This window comes from Anarrhichthys ocellatus, unplaced genomic scaffold (assembly GCF_004355925.1).
Source record: "Anarrhichthys ocellatus isolate YVR2014 unplaced genomic scaffold, GSC_Weel_1.0 scaffold16, whole genome shotgun sequence".
Classification (NCBI taxonomy): Eukaryota; Metazoa; Chordata; class Actinopteri; order Perciformes; family Anarhichadidae; genus Anarrhichthys; species Anarrhichthys ocellatus.
In genome coordinates, this window is record NW_022280046.1 from 8,913,076 (window position 1) to 8,931,656 (window position 18,581).

At 43.6% G+C, this 18,581-nt stretch overlaps 1 protein-coding gene across 3 annotated transcripts in view; it reads right to left on the bottom strand.

Moving 5' to 3' along the window:
- Positions 1-18,581, bottom strand: part of wdr7 (WD repeat domain 7) — a 115,372-nt gene that overhangs the window by 69,140 nt on the left and 27,651 nt on the right. For all 3 annotated transcript variants that reach the window (XM_031855804.1, XM_031855805.1, XM_031855803.1), the window contains exons 10-18: positions 17,662-17,809; positions 16,215-16,330; positions 15,741-15,873; positions 14,823-15,043; positions 14,069-14,264; positions 10,433-10,647; positions 3,227-3,460; positions 2,744-3,037; positions 1,395-1,591 (exon numbers count right to left, since the gene is read on the bottom strand). In XM_031855804.1, coding sequence (XP_031711664.1) covers positions 1,395-1,591; positions 2,744-3,037; positions 3,227-3,460; positions 10,433-10,647; positions 14,069-14,264; positions 14,823-15,043; positions 15,741-15,873; positions 16,215-16,330; positions 17,662-17,809 — 1,754 coding nt within the window. The remainder of the gene's footprint in view (positions 1-1,394; positions 1,592-2,743; positions 3,038-3,226; positions 3,461-10,432; positions 10,648-14,068; positions 14,265-14,822; positions 15,044-15,740; positions 15,874-16,214; positions 16,331-17,661; positions 17,810-18,581) is intronic.

Below are 18,581 nucleotides of genomic sequence, written 5' to 3' on the forward strand. Positions count from 1 at the left end.
ACACACACACACACACACACACACACACACACACACACACACACACAGAGTTGACAGTAGTTCAACTTCAGCTGCTGCTGCTGGCATTATTGCGTATGTGAACAGCGTATGCATTTTGTGCTTTGAATTTAGTTTGTGTTGGGTTTGTTTTGGGTGTTATTTTTATTTTTCAGCTGGAATCACTGATGACAGATCAGAGGTGTGCGTTTTCAGACTGGAGAATCCAGATCTGAAGAGCGTGGGTTAAGGTTCTCTACTCTAGATCCAGCAGGGCTCTAATTGGTATGACAGACGGCACCACACACTAATATCTTCCTCTCAGTGGAAGTCTGAAGTAAAGATGTGCAGTCTATGGCTATTATTATTATTACTATTATCTATGAAACCACCTCTCCCATGCTTAGGATGAATAGCCGGAACATCAACAACACAAAGCCGACAACTTGGCCTTCTGACAAATCTAGAGTGAACTTTTCATACCAGTCAGGTTTGCTGGGATCCTTACCTGCCACTGACTCATGAGTGTAAACCACCACATTTAAGCCCCTTCACTAACACTATGAAGTGTCTTCAACGAGGCTAATCACACCCACTGTGAGATACTGCTACAAAAGTCATGCATGAATTTGTAGAGACAATGCTAGCAAAGTAAACAGTACCGTTGACTTACATTCATCATTTTGTTCCCCTTCGTTATAATCCACCTCTCGAGTTGAATCACAAACCTTTGCAACAAGTACGTTAACTTCAGCAACGGAACCAAACGCACAAAGCAATTTAACATTATTCAACCATTCAAAACAAGTTTTGAAAAAACTGCAGCTGTCTGCAATTTACAACAATATCGATCACTCTCACACGTAATCGCTGCTTATTTCTTCATGTGATGAGAAACCCGGTGTGACCAAGAGGCTTGAGCTCTGTCTGTCCTCCAGACAGTCCTCCGCTGCGTTTCAGCACCCTGGACAGCTCTCACACATGCACCCTCTACAAAAAACAACCAGCGCTATCCTTCTGATCTAATCATCTCTATTCATTAGTAAAGGAAGATGAACAGAGCACCGGACATTATTGCAAAATAAACTCCTGAGATTTTGATATTTACTGGGCTTTAATCTGGAACAGATGTTTGTTTGGGTTTTAGGCCACTTGGGGGTAGAAGAGCTCCCCATCAAAGCTTCATAACAAAGCCCTCGGACATATCATCACTTTTAAAGCTCTTATGGCTGCCATGTTAGCAAACAGTTGCAGAGCAACATCGTAATCCCAGTGGAGTCGTGTTTTGGTCTCCACCAACTCCTGAGAAGATGCGACTTTCTTAAAGACCTCTCCTACTTCTCGGTTAAATAAAAATAAAAAAAGATAGAAAAGCATATTTTACGTTGGTTTGTTACCTGACTGGTGCTTTCTTCATGTGCTCTCCGACGAAGGTGGCATTGGTCATGCCCATCAGGGTGTTGGCCAGTGAGATTATAGACAGCAGGTGCTGTGTGGTGACGGCCCTCGACACGCCATACGTCCCTTTCCCCACGATGTCCGTCAGGGTCAGCTTCAGACCAGTCGCCAGGGACAACTGCCGCAGCAAAGACTCCTGGGAAACAGAGGCGGACAAATGAACCAGGGAACCCCTGGAAGTACTGGTCCACGTTGTTAACGGGTCAACATGAGTGAGCGGTCCTGTGTTTGAACATTTTAAACAGGGTGTTGTCTCATTTTGCTATTTGCTGGTGTTCAGTTGATAATCACACGTGCTCCATAAACTTGCTACAGAAATGTTAATATCTCACTGATACTGTTATTACTGCCATGTCAGAAGGTCATCTGTGATCATTTGGAAAAGGAGGCAGTAGCCAACTCTTTCATTTTCTATTACTTTATTGTTAGACTTGTGTTACTGTTTCATTAATTGTATTTTTTTAATCATTTAAAGTAAAGCCCTTTGTAAAATTGTTTTGCTTATTGCTGTATGAATAAAATAACACTAACATTAGTAAAAATAATTACAACTTGGCAGAACAAGCTGGAAGCAAGGGGATAAATCCGGGTGTGAAAAGTGAAGCCAATGCAAAAGTGTCTTAAAACTTGCATTCTCTCTAGTGTCCAGCAGGGGGCGGCGACGCCAATTGTATAGAAGTCTATGAGAAAATGACTACTTCTCTCTTGATTTATTACCTCAGTAAACATTATAAACATCAGTTTATGGTCTCAATCTCTAGTTTCAAGTCTTCTTCAATACAGCATGATGTTCATTTAGTAAATTATGGTCCATTTAGAGTCAAACAGACCATAAAGCAGAGTATGCTTTTGGGCGGGGCTACCTTGTGATTGGATATGAATGTATGAAACAGAAGAGGATCCCATCTTCTATTTATTCATTATTAGTTTGGAACTAAGAACCAAGTGGCATTTAGTATTTCGGACACTAATTATTGATTTCAGTATTTCAGTATCAGTCTACCGATTGTCTTTTTATTGACCCAAATAATGATGCTGAAATAGTTAGTTGGTCAAAAATAAACAGTGATTACGTTTACAAAAAAAACTAAAAATCCCCACATCCACGCTGCTAAAGTCACGTGTCAACGTGATCAAAATTGTCACTAATTAATTACTCTCAATCTGTTAATCATTTGTGTTTTTCTTAAATACATATTTAGTAATGATTTGTCAGAGGTCTGTATCAGCCCGATGAATCCTGAAGAGTGTGTACCCGGAACCCAGGTGAAGCCAGACAGACGAGTACCTTGAAGGTGGGCAGCATAAGGGACATGTGACCTCCTCTGGAGATTAGGCCGAAGGAGATGGGGCAGTGTGGTCTGAGCATGCCCAGTCGCTCCAGACAGATGCCGTCCAGCTGTTCGTTGAGGCCCCAGGCATGCAGGCAGGACATGAAGAGTTTGGCCGTGTCCATCGTCAGGTTGTACTCCAGCAGACTCAAAGACTTGGACTTCTCCTCCCGCCTCCTCATCTCCTCCTCCTCCTCCTCGTCCTCGTCCAACAGGTGCTCCTTGATGGTCTCCTTCATCGTCTCCTTTACCTGATTTGGACAGGAGGCAATTTCATTTAGTATAAGAACAGGACAAGAAGAATAAAATCCTGATAATGTGAAGACAAAATCCATCATATGACTCATCTTTTTATATCCTTTGGCCGATTTAAAACATGCCGACATTGCTTGTTCAGGACTGACATATTTCATCTTCTTTCCCCTCTTGTGCTTACTGACCTGTTTGAAGATCTTGTTGGCCAGGAAGGACCCCCCCTTGTCTGCCCCGGCCTGGCTCTTCTGCAGCATCTCTGGAGACACCAGCGTGGGGCTCGGTCTCTGGGCTTCCTCCGTCAGCAGCTGAATGATCACCGCCTCCACGTCGAAGAACAGCACGTGCATGTCGGGGTCCGTCAGGTTGGTCTTCATGGCCTGGACCACCAGGGCATTGTGGGAGTATTTCGGCAGGTTGCCCTGAGAGAGAGGATTTTCAAAAATGAATATAAAAAAAGAAAAAAATTGTTTCCAACACAGACATTTTTTTGCCAACAGTGCGATTTGTTCCTGTAGAAAAATAAAATGTTTTGAGTTCCCTCCTGTGTCTTCCTGATGACTGGCCCCTGTCTTCCCCTCAAACAAGCGACACTCAACTCAAGTATGAATTTTGTGCTAATAACAGCTTTTAAATAACAAAATAACAAGGGACAGAGTCTGCTAATACTGCAGGGAAGAAAAGAAAGAATCAGAAAGCTAGTACAGCTTATGCTCAAACATTTCCCATAATGCAATTGGACAGTATTTTTTGTTAGTCCCTACCTGTCTGTTTAACACCAGGTCTGTTAAATCTCCCAGTTTGTAGTGAAGGCTTTCTGTTATACATTCGTAGCCTGCAATCCCAAACTGAGGTAGTAACTGATGACATCACAATGACATCATCAGGGTTATTTTCTCAGACTTAAAGTGCCACAGAGGACATAACACCCTTATTTTCACAGGTGGTAGTGACCATGACCAGCAAACTGATCTTCATGGCTAAAATTAGTGGAAGTATTTTTGAACTGTAAAATGTCCCGGTCAGCATGGTTGTTGGTCAAAATTCATTCAAGCAATAACTGATTTTGTGGCCACATGGGGGCAGCGAAGCAAACCCGGAACAAACAACGGCTGACATATCAACATCTTCGAAAGTTGTAGCTACGATGTTGGCAAACAGCTGCCTACACCCGGCGGACTGATGAATGGAAGCCCAATGTTCACCCTCCTTTTACCTCTGCTTTGGTCTCCTCCTCCAGGAAATAATCTGGCACTTAAGATGGAAATGTCCCGTTAAACCAAATCTCTGTGCTGAAAGACGTTAAATAGCCATCACACGACACACGTTATATATTGTAAATATCAAATAAACTGATTCGTGGAGCTGGAATAACAGATCCCTACGAAAAATGCAACATTGTTTCCACTTCAGAGAATAATGATATAAAGTAGTCATCCCTTTAGACAAAGTGTCATTCAGACACACACAAGCGCACAACCCATTAGCCGTAAGTGCCAGCAATACTCGTACACCGCTCGATTTTAATCGTGTTAGCCGAGACACCTGCGTGGAGCTGTATGTAGAACAGTGCTGTTTGTTTACATGGTAATGACCTGAGATGGCAATCAGACAGCGGTGATCTTGTTCGAGGGAGGAGTGATTAAGGTAAAAGAAGAGGGAAAGGGCAAAGCTGGACGTTTCATGAAGGTTTTTCTATTTACCGTTCCAAAGTCTTATAGCCCTTTACTTCTGCGTGAGGAACGATGTGTTTAGTGAGTCTTCAGCTGGAGAGATGCACGTTAGCCCCCAACCGCCCAGAGCGATGTTTGCTTGTTTATTCAATGTTTATTAATGTTGAATGTATCTCGTGTCTGAACTTTAACACTGCACGTCCTTGGGTCCCAAACAATGCACCCGCCAAATATGAAGATCGCATGAGCAGTTCTCGAGATATGCAAAGGACACACATACACACGCATGTACATACAGACATTCAAACATGTAGTGTGCGTTATCACAACACAAGATGTCTGTTCAACTTTAGTTGCGTTTTACTCGTCTGAATGTATGTACTGTACGTTCTGTTATGTTTTCACCCTTACGAAGCAAAAAGTGAGCGTTACCTTCACTGGTTGATGTTCGCTGAATGTTTTGTCCAACCAACAAAACAGGAAGTAACAGCAAATACTCTGGTGGGAGAAGCTGGTTTCATAAATCACTTTGGTCGATCGGCCAATCAATCAATTGACTTAGTGTTTTCGCACCATGTTCACACTGTAGACCTGCTGCTTTAGCACGACAGTGCCAGACGACGGTCAAACGCAGGAAAGAAGAATTTAAGAGGCACTTGTTTCTGTATGCCTCGTAACGCTTCAGATTTAGGAAAACCATGTTGGTACTATTGTTGTTGATGATAAAATCATGAGTAATTCTGTGTTGCACTTCCTGGTTTAGGAAACATGTTATTTTAACCTTTTGTGCCATTAAAGCTCATTGATTGGAACTGTGACTGTGTGAGAGAGAACAATATTTAGCAGTGGACACTCCTGACTGACCGAGAGACACAATACACCTGCAGCTGGGTCACTCACACACACACACACACACACACACACACACACACACACACACACCCACCCTCAGGGAAGACTTTCCTGTCAAAGCCATGATGCTGCTGCTCTATGTCACTTTCTGTGTGTGTGTGTGTGTGTGTATGTGTGTATGCGTGTGTGGAAAAATGAGGGGTGAAAAATGGGTGCAAATGCAATCACCCACTGTACCGCATTGTTGCTTTGCCTCCTGCACAGAGTTTATTTATTTATGTATTTATTTAGTAATTCAAAGAGCCGGTTGATTCTAGCACAAATCTTTGCCACATAGACTTCCAATAGAGCACCGTGCGTGCACTGGTATTCTAAAGGGGAAATATAGTTAGTGAAAGCTTGCTGACATTTTAGCTGTGAACACCTCGGTTAACACTCACAACACATGGTTGTTCGAATTCTTGGATTTTCTTTTTTTACCTGGGAAAAGCCAAGATATCGGAGCCTCATTCCCATGTTTTAGTGTGTGGTGTTATTTCGGTGGATGAACACTGCCATCTAAAGGCGATCAGCCACATGACACACAGACAATAACAGACACATGCATGTTATTGTCTGAGGCAGTGGACCTGCCAGATACTGACCATGTCTTCTGACTAAATTACTTACGCAAATTTAGAAAAGGGTCTCTTAAGATCTCCTTGGTGCACCGGCCTGTCTTTGAAAAAACTGACATTTCATATCTACACACACACACACACACACACACACACACACACACACACACACACAGTGTCCTATAGCTCCTGGGCAGTAGGCCTAAAGGTTATCATTCTGCAGGGCCCTTCTGGCAAACGCCACTGGAGTCCAACAAACACAGTCACACACATCTTAGTGAGTCACACACACCTACATACATACACACACGCATGCGCACTGTATAGAGACATCAGATGCACAAACACTAAATACAAACAGTTTTTCTACATTTTTCTATGAAACACTGATTTACACACTTCCACATTTAACTAGATTATTGTCTAATGGCCATCTTGCATAGAGAAACAAGCCATGCAAATAGAAGGGAGCAATCAATACTTAATTACTTCAATTTAAAAAAAGAAAGAAACACCCTTGCTTTGATGAATTAGGGCTGCACGATTATGGCCAAAAATGATAATCACGATTATTCTAATCAATCTTGAGATCATGATTTTTATCACGATTATTCATTGATTTGATTTTAGGGACAAAATATTTTTCACATTTAAATCAACGGAGCGCTGCTTGCACTTCCTTGTTGTGCTATATTTCTGCTCACGTACAAATCTTTAGATCGAAATAGGATTTAAAATAAAATTGTTCTTCAACTGAATTATGTTTTTTAAAACCAGTAACATACAGCAGGCAATAACTCTTCTGAAGCCAAAACCTCTGGACCGCCCACTTGGTGGCTGGCTGGTAGTTTATGGAAGCGCTTGATTTTGATATGCGGCGGAGTTTTCTATGAGCGGAGCACTTCAAACGTCAGTATCGCAGGCAATCGTGTTCATTAAATTGCGAGAAGCCAAAAATCGGGATCCGAGGTTAATATTCGATTAATTGTGCGACCCGGCAATGAACATCATCACACTGTCGCTTGGCCTTAAAAATCATGTCATTTTTATCTTAAAAAAAATGATCTTGAAACTCTTACGCATGTTTTCATTTCCTGTTGTTCAAGACTGCTGCTTCCTGTAGAGGGGTGTGACTCTGAGAACACATCTAGTTTGTGGGTCAGGAAGCAGTGAAGGACAAGGAAGGCCGAGTAGCTGACAAATGATCTTCCAACCACATCTAGTATCTGTAGCTCCAAGTATCTCATTGCTAATCCTTTACTCAGTCCTCTTCATCATAGAGCTCCATTGTTGTTCAAAAACAGTTATAACCACATCAGTGGAACACACTGGTTCACATGTTCCTTCAACACACACACACAAGTTTATTTTGACACACGCCGTCCTGCTGACACAAACACTCACTCGAGCAACCGAATGTGGATTAATCCGCCGCTGAAAATAGTCCACAGCAAATGCTTGTTTTCCTCCTGTTTGTGTAGTGTTTGATAAAAACTACAGTGACCAGCTGTTTGAGGAAATAACTGAGTATTTTACTAAAATGAAACTACAAATTTGTGAGCCGTTAAAGAACCGACGGGTTTGGGTTGAGAGCCTCATACGGGGTAGAGAACTCCGCACTGAGAGATGAACTAATGCTTTCACTTATATCTACTTTTTTTTGATTTTATATTGATACATTTTTCGGTTAATCGACGAATTATTTCAGCTCTAGTTTTATTTTTTCCCCTCGTGACACAAACACATTCACAGATCAGCAGAGCCCCCAGAGGACAGAGAGGCGCACGCACGCACGCACACGCACACACACACACACACACACGGCTGGGAGTAGTGTTTGGACTTGATAGTCTGACATTTCCCGGTCATTACACGCAGTGGGGGAGCACACAGCAGGGAGAGTGGGTGGTTTTGACCCATAATTTGAGGAGATATGAGAGAGAAATGACACCGAGGTGGGAGGCAGAACAGAGAACAACAATGATGCCTTTCTGATGGAACGGATTGCAGCTGTTGTGTGTTGCCCTTTTCAGAAACGTGCTGTGATTATGAGCAGTTATTGCAGGAAAAACCCGAGGAGACACCGACAATAAACACAGACACACAAAGGTTATCTGGTGGAAGAGGAGAAGAAGGACAAAGACACACAACAGGAGGAGGAGCCGGAATGCTGAGCTAAATGGATTCCAAGTCGGACTGTAAAAGTCAAACTGTACGAGCGGCTGAACTAAACGCTGCTCAGACACTAAATAATTCACGGCATTTGTTTTCTGTGCAGGGAGGCCCAGGTGGGCGGGGCTTACCCCATCAGGGCAGATCAGATCATCCGAGACTGACAACTGAACCTGTGATCCTCTGAGGGGTCGACGCAGACGGCCTGTAGTTTGAACGGTGATTTGTAAGAACTGTGACATATTGAAGACGTGGGGCACTGTCGCCATGACGGCAAGAAGGGAAACTTTTGTCTGCGGCTTTCAAATGCAGCGCACTTTATGGATAAAATGTGACATAAAAAAAGCTATTAAACCTAACTTGTACATCAAACTAACAATAGACCAAATGTATCAGCTGGTATTCAAAATGAAGTCCTAACACTGGAACAGTAATGTTGTTCCTGTGCTGCTGTACAAACCTGTGTGAATATGGAAATAATTGATTTGAGCCAATAATTCTACATTAAGGTGATTTAAGAAAAATGCTTGACGACAGACAAAAAATATTTTTTTTTTGCAAAATACTGATCAATGTTGATAATAACTACGATATAATAATAAAAACTGTAAATCGAGCATCATTAGAGTATTCTCCTTAGAGCAGAAGCCTTAACTTACCAGATGGTTGATCATTAATTTAGGGCCTGGTAAGGAGGGTAAAATATGTTTCTTAGTGTTTTGTAAGGTGGGAAAAACCTATTGCACCGACCGCGTGGGTGAAAAATAAAAAAGACGAAGAAAGGTCTCACCCATCAAAGTCAATACAAACCGTGTAAAATCAAAAATTACAGCTCCTCAATAAAATGTTTGTCTTTGTACATCTTCCCAACACTGGTGGCAGCAATGAGCAGCAATCGTCAGTGAGCGACTCATCTCTGATTTGTATTTGTATACTGCAGTTATTGTGCATAGTTTTCCAATTTTCAAAAGAGATTTGAACAGTTCTTGGAAGGAGAAGGTCGTCACAAAGATTACAGTATAATAATAACGACAATAATAATGAACATTGTCTTTGGGTTTAAAGACAGAGTCTGAACGCAGAGTAACGGACTATTAAGTCTGTTCTGCTACAGGCTGACATGTCTTTAGCTTTGGGCGGATTTCTCCTTTAAACTACTGAAGCAGCTCTCTGGAAAGTCCAGCTCAGAGAAAAGAAACACTGCACTTATTTTTGACATTTAAGATCGTTCATTCTTCCTTGGGAGACACCAGTGGTGTGTCTCACACCACTGGCGCGCACACACACACACACACACACACACACACACACACACACACGCACACAGTGGCTGTAGTGTTGACCTTTGGTTCGTCTGCAGCAGAGTTTTAATTGGTCTGTGACTTTAGCCATCTATCTGACTGAGCTGACCAGCCACTGTGTGTGTGTGTGTGTGTGTGGTGTGTTTGTGTGTGTGCGCGCTTTAAAAGGCATTGTCTGGTTTCTGATGAATGAAATAGAAAGAGACATGAGCAGAAAGAGCCTCAGAAATCAGTTCTGAATCAATTCAAACTCAACATTAGAAGTCAGCCGAGTGAACTCTTCAGCCTGTAGCCTCGTTCTTTTTGTTTGTTTTGAATATGTATTTGCGTATGCTTTTAGATATATTTTTCAATCAAATCAAAAATGCATTTGTTCTTTGGTCTTTCATGGAGCGGTGAAGCTGCGATCAGATCAAGTGGTCACTCGAGACGCATGGTGTGACGCGTTCTAAGGCCAGGTGTGAACTGACGTACCTGGAGCTTGAACGTCCATCACAGTTTTGTGGAACTATAATGTCATCTTCAGATTGATTGTTTTGTCCATAGACACTATTTATAATCATGACAAAAAAAGAGCAACAAATCCTTATTTTTGAGAACATAGACCTAGAGAATGTTTCGTATGTCTGATTAGCAAATGACAGCAATTGATTTTCTGTTGACAATATAATGAATTGTCTAATGCTGCAGCAGTGGTGCACATGTCAGAGAGCTGAAGTCATTATCCACACAGAGCCTCCCCTCTGCTGCAGTGGGACTGATTCGTCGCATGTCTGTACCTTGTCGGCGTTGTCTGCAGCCAGCAGGTTGGTGGCGAGCGTCTGCAGCTTGTGCTGGGCCATGTTCTTCAGCGCTGCCAGGCTGCGGCGAGTCATCGCCTGCTTCAGGTTCACGGCCGAGTGGCTCAGAGCGTCCACGGTGGCCGGGGCCAGCTCGTCACAGGCGTTCAGGATGTCCACCGCCGTTATGCCCATCACACAGCGGTCCAGGGCTCCTGCAAACACAGACGAAGTCAACAAACCTGTCCCCCAAAACCCTCGAAACAGGCGAACCTTGGGGGAAATTACCGGCAAGGAATCAACTATTTGGCAAGGAATCAACTATTTGGTCCCTATTTGGTACTATCCTGGTCCCAAGAGGATGTTTTTTGTGCCCTCCTGAACTTTTTCTCTGGTGCCTCATTCAGGAAATATTTACAACTTCCGAAATATCTGGCAGCTTTGAGAGGAAGTTTATTGATCACATCGCGGCTCCTCAGAAGATAAACCATTTCGATTTTCGACACTCCCTGGCCTTTTTCAACGACATTTATTAACTGCAGAGCTGGAATAGTGTTTGGCTTCACCACTCTCAGCATAAATTCAAAACCAAAAAAAAGACACTTAATGACTGGTCTCGCATGAACAGACCTATCTCCACAGCGCTGTGTCAGCGTTATAGAAATGTATAGCTACACCCATTATCATACTGGTATAGGAGGAAGAAAATGCTCAGACTTGTTCGTATTGCTTTAAACAAAAGGTCTTGAGAGCGCTAAGCACAGGATCCAGCCATGGTGCCTTAAAAAAAAAAAATATATATATATATATATATATATATATATATTTCATAATTTTGATACTTTTCTGCTTAATGTCCAGCTCTACGACACACTTTAATGATCACATTCCCACTCCTTGGAGGAAGAAACATTTTGCAATCATGCCAGTATTGAGATGCTAGATTTGGAACTGCATCATATAGGGATTAGTTTGGATTGGACGAGGTACTTCTCCATAGTCAGTGTACTGCCTCCTGTGAGTCGGGCTGAATTGGAGCAAATCGATGGAGCCCAATATCAGATTAACTCCCATGCTTTTGGAACGTCATATTCAGCCATCACATATGTTCAATCACATGTTGGAGTGTATACATGCGGTTGGCCGTGTAGTGCACCTAAGTAGGACTAGATTTCTTTCTCAGCCTCCTTTCTGTCTGCGGCCGTTATCTCTCTTTCTCCTCATTCCTATCACACACTTGCTCTCCTTATCCATCACTCTCTCTTCTTGGCCTTGCACTCTCCTATTTATATCAATTTTCCAATCTCCCACTCTGTGCATCTGGATGCCCGGTATCATCTACTGTCTCTTGAATTTGATTCAGGTCACAGATAGTTCTCTCCGTTTCTGACTGCAGCAATTCTCTAGCTTTACACACACACACACACAGACACAGAGAGAGAGAGAGACAGAGACAGAGACAGAGACAGAGAGAGAGAGAGAGAGAGAGAGAGAGAGAGAGAGAGAGAATTAGCTGACAGAGCTGACATCAGTATCGCTCTGGTATTGAGTGAGAGAAGAAGTGGTACCATTACACCTGTGTGTGTGATGAAGGGCCTGTGAGCCATTGCCCTATTACATGTCCAATGCCCGAGTACACACACACACACCTTCCTTAATTTCACACTTAGCTACCCTGCAATCTCCTAGCTCTACAGCACATTCAGGTCGCATGTGCCCACGCATGCATGCACACATGCGCGCACGTACACAAACACCTGGTCTTTTCCAGTGGCTTGTCATCACTCGAAGCTAATGTTACCTCCGTGCTGTGCCGCGCACACGTTTACTGCGGATTGTGTTGCCATGGTTACAGCAAAACAGAGGAAGCGGAAGAGGGAGAGATGGGATTAAAACGGAGTGTGCCCAACATATCTCGTGCCTGCGTGTTAAGTACGGAGCTGGATACACGACGCGGTTAGCCTAGCATGAAAGGCTGTGTGCACGGGGAACCAGCTAGCTCGGCCACAGTGAAAAAAGTGCACAGACAAAAACTCTCTGACTCTCCCCAATTAACACGTCACATCTAGTTTGTCGAATTCGTACAAAAGGATACATAATCTTACAAAGAACATCTGAAACACATGAAATTGCATTAAGTGTAATTTCAGCCAGGAAACATGCAGCGCACTAAGCTAGCCAGATATCTGCTAGGTAGCAGCAGTTAGTGGTTCATTGCTGGCATCTCGGCCTGAATGCAGGAGTGGAGACCAAACATGAATACCTGAAGAGATACAGATGTCATGGAGGAGAGGATTGTGGATTATGCGCTCCCTTTTTAAAGTTTATTGTTGAAAGCAGTCAAGTTGAGGTTTTGGTGATTTGCAGCTGAAAAGACACCGAGCCATCTAATGCAACTGAACTACATTTTATTAAAAAGTTGAAGGTTTTTAACCTGTATTTCAAGCAATTTGGAGGACTACATTTTCAACATGTATGTGGTTGTACATGGTCTTTAGATTCCCAACATACATCACAATCTACCACACCACCACCAGTCTCTTCTGTATACCAACCGTGCCACTCTCTAAATGATTGTTCATTTTAGCCCACACGGTCTGCAAATACCGATCACTAGTTAAAACCAGCCCTTTCTTGACTGATCAGAACTGTTGTAATTATTTTTTTTATTTTATCTTCCCTGTAAGGTTTATTAAGACACGCCACAATGATGGTTAATAAATCCATTTTTGTAAATGCTGCGCGATAAAAGGATTTTTTTTTTAAAGTTGCTGCCACCGGTGTTTTCTGAAGAAGCCAGTCTGATGAAGATGTCTGTGCAATTCTTAATGTGTTTTGTGATCAATTATTTTGCTAATATTTGTCACCGATGACGCTCCGCTCTACTCGGAGACACACATTCATAGAGCATGTGAGAGCGGGACTGATGGCATGTGTCATTGTCATCATCACCAGCCTTGAAAAAAAAAAAAAAAAAAAAAAACACAAAATGGTCCGATCTACCTGTTTTATGGAACATTCAGACAAAAAAAAAAAAAAAAAGACAAAAAAATGACAGTTGTGTCGGACCAATAAGGCAAGTCAGCCCACCGAGGAAATGCCCGGTATGCCAGATGGACGGTCCAGCTCTGGTAATGGCAGCTTGCTTATGTCCGCCTACAACCTGGGCAGGGTTTGGTCTCTAAACGGTCACGGTGGTACCAAACCTGGCAGCCTCTCAAGACTGCAAGACTTCAGAAATAGAACTAAAACTCTGTTTGAGGAGACAGATTTAGTAGACTTGGCAGTGCTTTTGGAGCACTAGGGAATGAGAGATGTTGGTCGGGCTGAAAGCAGCGATCATCCTGAGGTTAAAGCAGCTGCTCTGAAAGCTTAATGAACCTCTATACAAGCAGAGATTTAAGAGCTAGACTTTAGTCGACCAAACCATTTACATGCTGTGCCTACTGTGAGAATTTGTGGGAATTGGTTGTTGTGGACCTATTCATTGCTTACCTTGCTGTTTAATTAACATTGGACAATGTTAGAGATAGCATCTACACTCCTCGATCACAAGTCTGAGCTCATGCTAACGGTTCGGCATTTACCCAAACTAAGAGGAGCCGCAGAAGAAAAAGGGCTTCACCCGGCTCTCACCTGTGTCCATCTGCCAGACGTAGACTGAGCCGTCGGAGCAGCCCACCACCAGGTAGTCGTCAGCCGGGCGCCACTTGATGACCTGGATGGGGAACAGGTGTCGCGACGCCAGCATGATGCACTTCCTCTCCCTGAGGCTGAGCAGGCCGACAGAGTGGTCGCTGGCCACCGAGCAGACGCAGTGCTGTACCCGGATCTGCAGAGGAAACACAGGCAGCTGACAAGGGTCGTCCAAAATTTCATTCCAATAAAAGAGACCCTCTTGCGATGGGGTCACTGCAGCTGTGATGCCAAATCAGACAAGGGGCGTAAAGTGGGGGGCCCAATGGCCCCTTCCCCAGATCCTACCGCCCATATTTCCAGCCTAAATGCTTTGACCACACCAGAGGCAATGTACGGGTCTGGAAAGGGAAGCCAAAGCTAAAGTGCCTTAAAGCTCCATTAACACAACAGCATCTGACATCTCATCGCCGTGGTAAAAAACACTATTCTGACATTTTAATCTTAATGTCAGGAAATGTTTTCATTTGGTTTAATGTGCGCGAGTCCGTCATTTGACCACAGCAACACAACGCCATTAAAGTTCTCCACAACAATGACATCACCCCCCCGTAACATTTAAACTAATGTCAGCAACGCAACAGGCTTCTCCCTTTCATTACATCTCACACAGACGCAACTAACAGCAAACAGAGAAAAGGGAAAGACAACAGAGGAAACCAAACGCATGAGGCCAACTGTCTGGAGGGCTTACGCTGCAGTTCTCGGGCGGGACAATGAGCTGGGTGATCTCTCCCCCGTGGACGCAGAAAATGTGCTTCATCTCTCCGGTGAAGATGTCCCAGACGATGACGGAGAAGTCCACCCCTCCGGACACCAGCGAGCGCTGGTCGTAGCGCGGGGAGATCTGGTACGGGTACAGGACGCACGTCACCTTGTTGCGATGACCCCGCAGGGTCCGATGGGGCGGCCAGCCTAAAGGACAGACGGACACAGAATGCACGAAGACGTAAGATGCGGAGGATGGATGATGGGACTAATACACACTGCTGCACACTTTTCATTTATTGATCTCATTTTCTGACTTTTATTGTGCTTCTGGTTCATTTATATACATTTCTGTTTTGAAAATACTCAACATTACTCATACATTTATCATTGACATTTACACCTGTTATTAATGTTTTCTGCTCTGTTCCACTACAGTCCAGCGAACCAGCCGCTGAGCTCTCTTCCCCCTTCACCTCCTACTGCAGGTGGTCTGTCGGCGGTGTCAGGCCACTGCTGGAGGCCAGGCTGAAGGAGTTTCTGGTGAACCCGCATGATTGAATCTGATTTTGCGCGTAATCCGACCGGGGGGGCGGGGGGGGCACTGATGACGAGCATTCAAATTATATAGAAATTGCCAATATTACCGCTGATGGTCATAAAGAGGCATCAGTCGTAAATTGAGACTGTTTCAGAACCAGTTAAAAGTTCCTCACAGTAACTTTAATCAGAGAGTCAAAAGGAGTTGTCATAATTATTTTTATTGTCTTATTTTTGTTTTCCTCCCGACAGTTTAGGAGGCAGCCGTGCTTTGGTTCATTTATTCATTGTTGATGCAATGTGTCAATTAGAGCGTTTTGTCTCTACCCTGGACAGTTTTCTCCACCCTCCCTCCCTCCCTCACCTCTCCGTAGCATGTGCTCCCCCTGCAGCAGCTGGACGATGGCGGTCTGAGTGGCAGGAACCAGGATGATGCTGCCGTCTTCTCTCCCGCACACCAGGCGACCCTGAGAGGGGATGTACACGCTGGCCGTCACCTTAGGGATCAGAACAACACACACATGGTCAGAAACACCAATGAACCAAACTCTAACACCAGTTATCCAACTATCTCAACTTCAGCCAGCTGCAATAAGAAGCCAAATACACTGCAACGTGAACCGATCTCTGGATTTATTTATCTGTTTTAACAACATCTATTCCACCTGTATGACTTTCCAACACTAAACTTAACAAAATGTACTTTTCACAGGATGGTAGAGCCTTTTTTTTAAAAAAACTTTTATGAATACATAACATTTTCAAAGTGTAATATTCAAACATTTACATTTTGATCGAGAACTAAAAACAACAAGTGTTACATTGCGTGGGTTCAAACCTTGATGGGTCCTTCTATCCCAGGCAGAGCGCTGAGCTGGTCGATGATCCCTGCAGACACGGGGGTCAACTTGTCGAACGCCTCCTGCAGACTGACGGTGGACGACACCTGCAGCTCTGCACCGAGACGGAGACACAGTTCAGTCTTCAATAGAGACTTGTATGAAACAAAACACTTTGTTAAAGCTGACAAATAAGAAGAGGAAGGAAAATTACTTTATTAATCCCTGAAGAGAAATTATGTTATTTCACGTTATAGTACACACACACACACAAGCTTGAAATGAACACACACACACACACAGTTAGTTGGCAGAGAGATGTTAGAGTTATGGGGCCGACCATGGTCAGGCGCCCCCTGAGCAGGTTGGGGGATCGGAGCCTTGCTCGAGTGGCACTTCTCCAGCTACCGGTCCACATTCCACTCTACTCGATACATACGGGGATTTGAACCGGCCACCAAGTGTCCCACGATCTGAGCTACTACCGACCCGAAAATTGAAGAGAGAAGCGATTTCCACGCAGAAAATGCCATATTCACAGGCATGCGACTGTTATTGAGGCTGTCGTCTACTAACTAGATGGACCATGATGTGAGATACACCGAGATCTGGGTGGCTTATCACATCGACAATTTCCTGGGGTGAACCCTGGGTAAATAAAGGTTAGTAAATTAAATAAAAGATGTAAAATGTATATCTTTTTATGTCGCTGTTGTTTAAGATAATCAATTCACTGTTTTTTTTCTTTTAACTAAGCCTTCAAATTAAAAACCAAAGGACAAACATTCTTTGTCTATGAAATTAACAATTTAATAATAAAATGTATGGCTAATGTTGGTCTTTCATTTGTTCAACATTCACTTCATAGTCTTCAAACCAGGAGCCCTGTAAGAAACAAAAAATATCAACACTATGACGTTGACAAATCAACAGCGCCATGAGACATTGAGGCCACTAGATGTCCCTCTGTGTGTTTCACGGCCTCTTCTGTGGGAGATTACTTCTCTACCGACACATGAACAAAAGCTCATCTGAAAAGTCAGATAATATCACGAAGTTGAGGAAAGTCGGTGTTAAAAAGATTTGTAGACCATTTATTAACTATGTGAAGCAAATGGACTTCATTGATAATGAAGAGAAATATATAATTTACTGTGAACCCTGCAGGACAACATAATGGCTTTTCTTCTATTTTGATGTTGATATGTATTATATGGAACATATCAGTACCAGTGGTTTTCATATTAATGATTATGGAGAGGGATTATTAGTGGTAAGTGTAATTTTGGTTGTTTTACTCCTTTTCTTATACAAATAACAGTTTAAAACTAGTTTTTCTGTGACGTCACTGTAGAAACACCAGTGGGCTGTGTATTTTTTGTAGTTCATCGAGACGGCCTCCTCTCTGGGGAAACGGCCGCGTCGTGTCGGTCTTGCCGTCTTTACCTGCGGCGGTGGACAGCAGCTGCAGAGGCGAGGTGTCCGGGATGCTCCACAGGGACAGCCTGCCCGCGGAGTCTCCCTGGATCAGCAGCTTGTGGAAGGGCTCCCTTCGGCCGAAGAAGAACCGAGTCACAGGAGGACAGATCAGGAGCTGGAGGACGGCGGGGATGGGGGGGAGGAAAGACACATCAACATCTTGAAAACCTGGCGTCCCAAATCTCCCAAAGAACACCTGGAAACGTAGTGTTCATCGGAGCACATTCTTCTTGACAATTAGAGTCTTTTTTCCCTTAAAGACTATTGGCTTGGGTTTAACATGCCTGATCAGTTTTTAGTCTGATGACGTGCAGCTGAAATGTTAGGTTTCGCTCTCAGGGTTGACAATGCACAGCAAAGGAGATCAGAACCACACAGCTGTGATTCAGCAGGACACCTGACTCCTCTACAGGCTGGTGTGGTGAATACTGGCTGATTCTAGCATGCTGCTGGCGTTTTACTGGGGCTTTCATTCAGGTTAGGGGCTGATGGGTCAGAGGTACGTGTAAGTGGAGCAGCAAACCAAATGTAGCCGCTGCGGAAGTCCAATGATCGCACCCAAACTGATGCTTCACCCATCGGAGCATGTGCTAACCAGGTCACAGAACGGGTGGGGTTAAAGCTACAGGTACAAACAGGATGAGGGTCATGTGACTGAAGCTAACCAAACTAACCAGCTTTCTCCCCAGGTCGCTCCTATAAACTAATCCCTAAACTTAGCCATGTTTGACCTAATGTTTCAACTATTTTCACCATTCGAACCCTCACCCGTTTGGCTCGGTTTAAACTCCCTTTATTTACAGGTTTACGGTCACTTAGCTGGGCATGCTGCATTATCTTCAGAGTGAGTTAAGCTAAACAGAAACTGTTATGTGGTACAACACAAG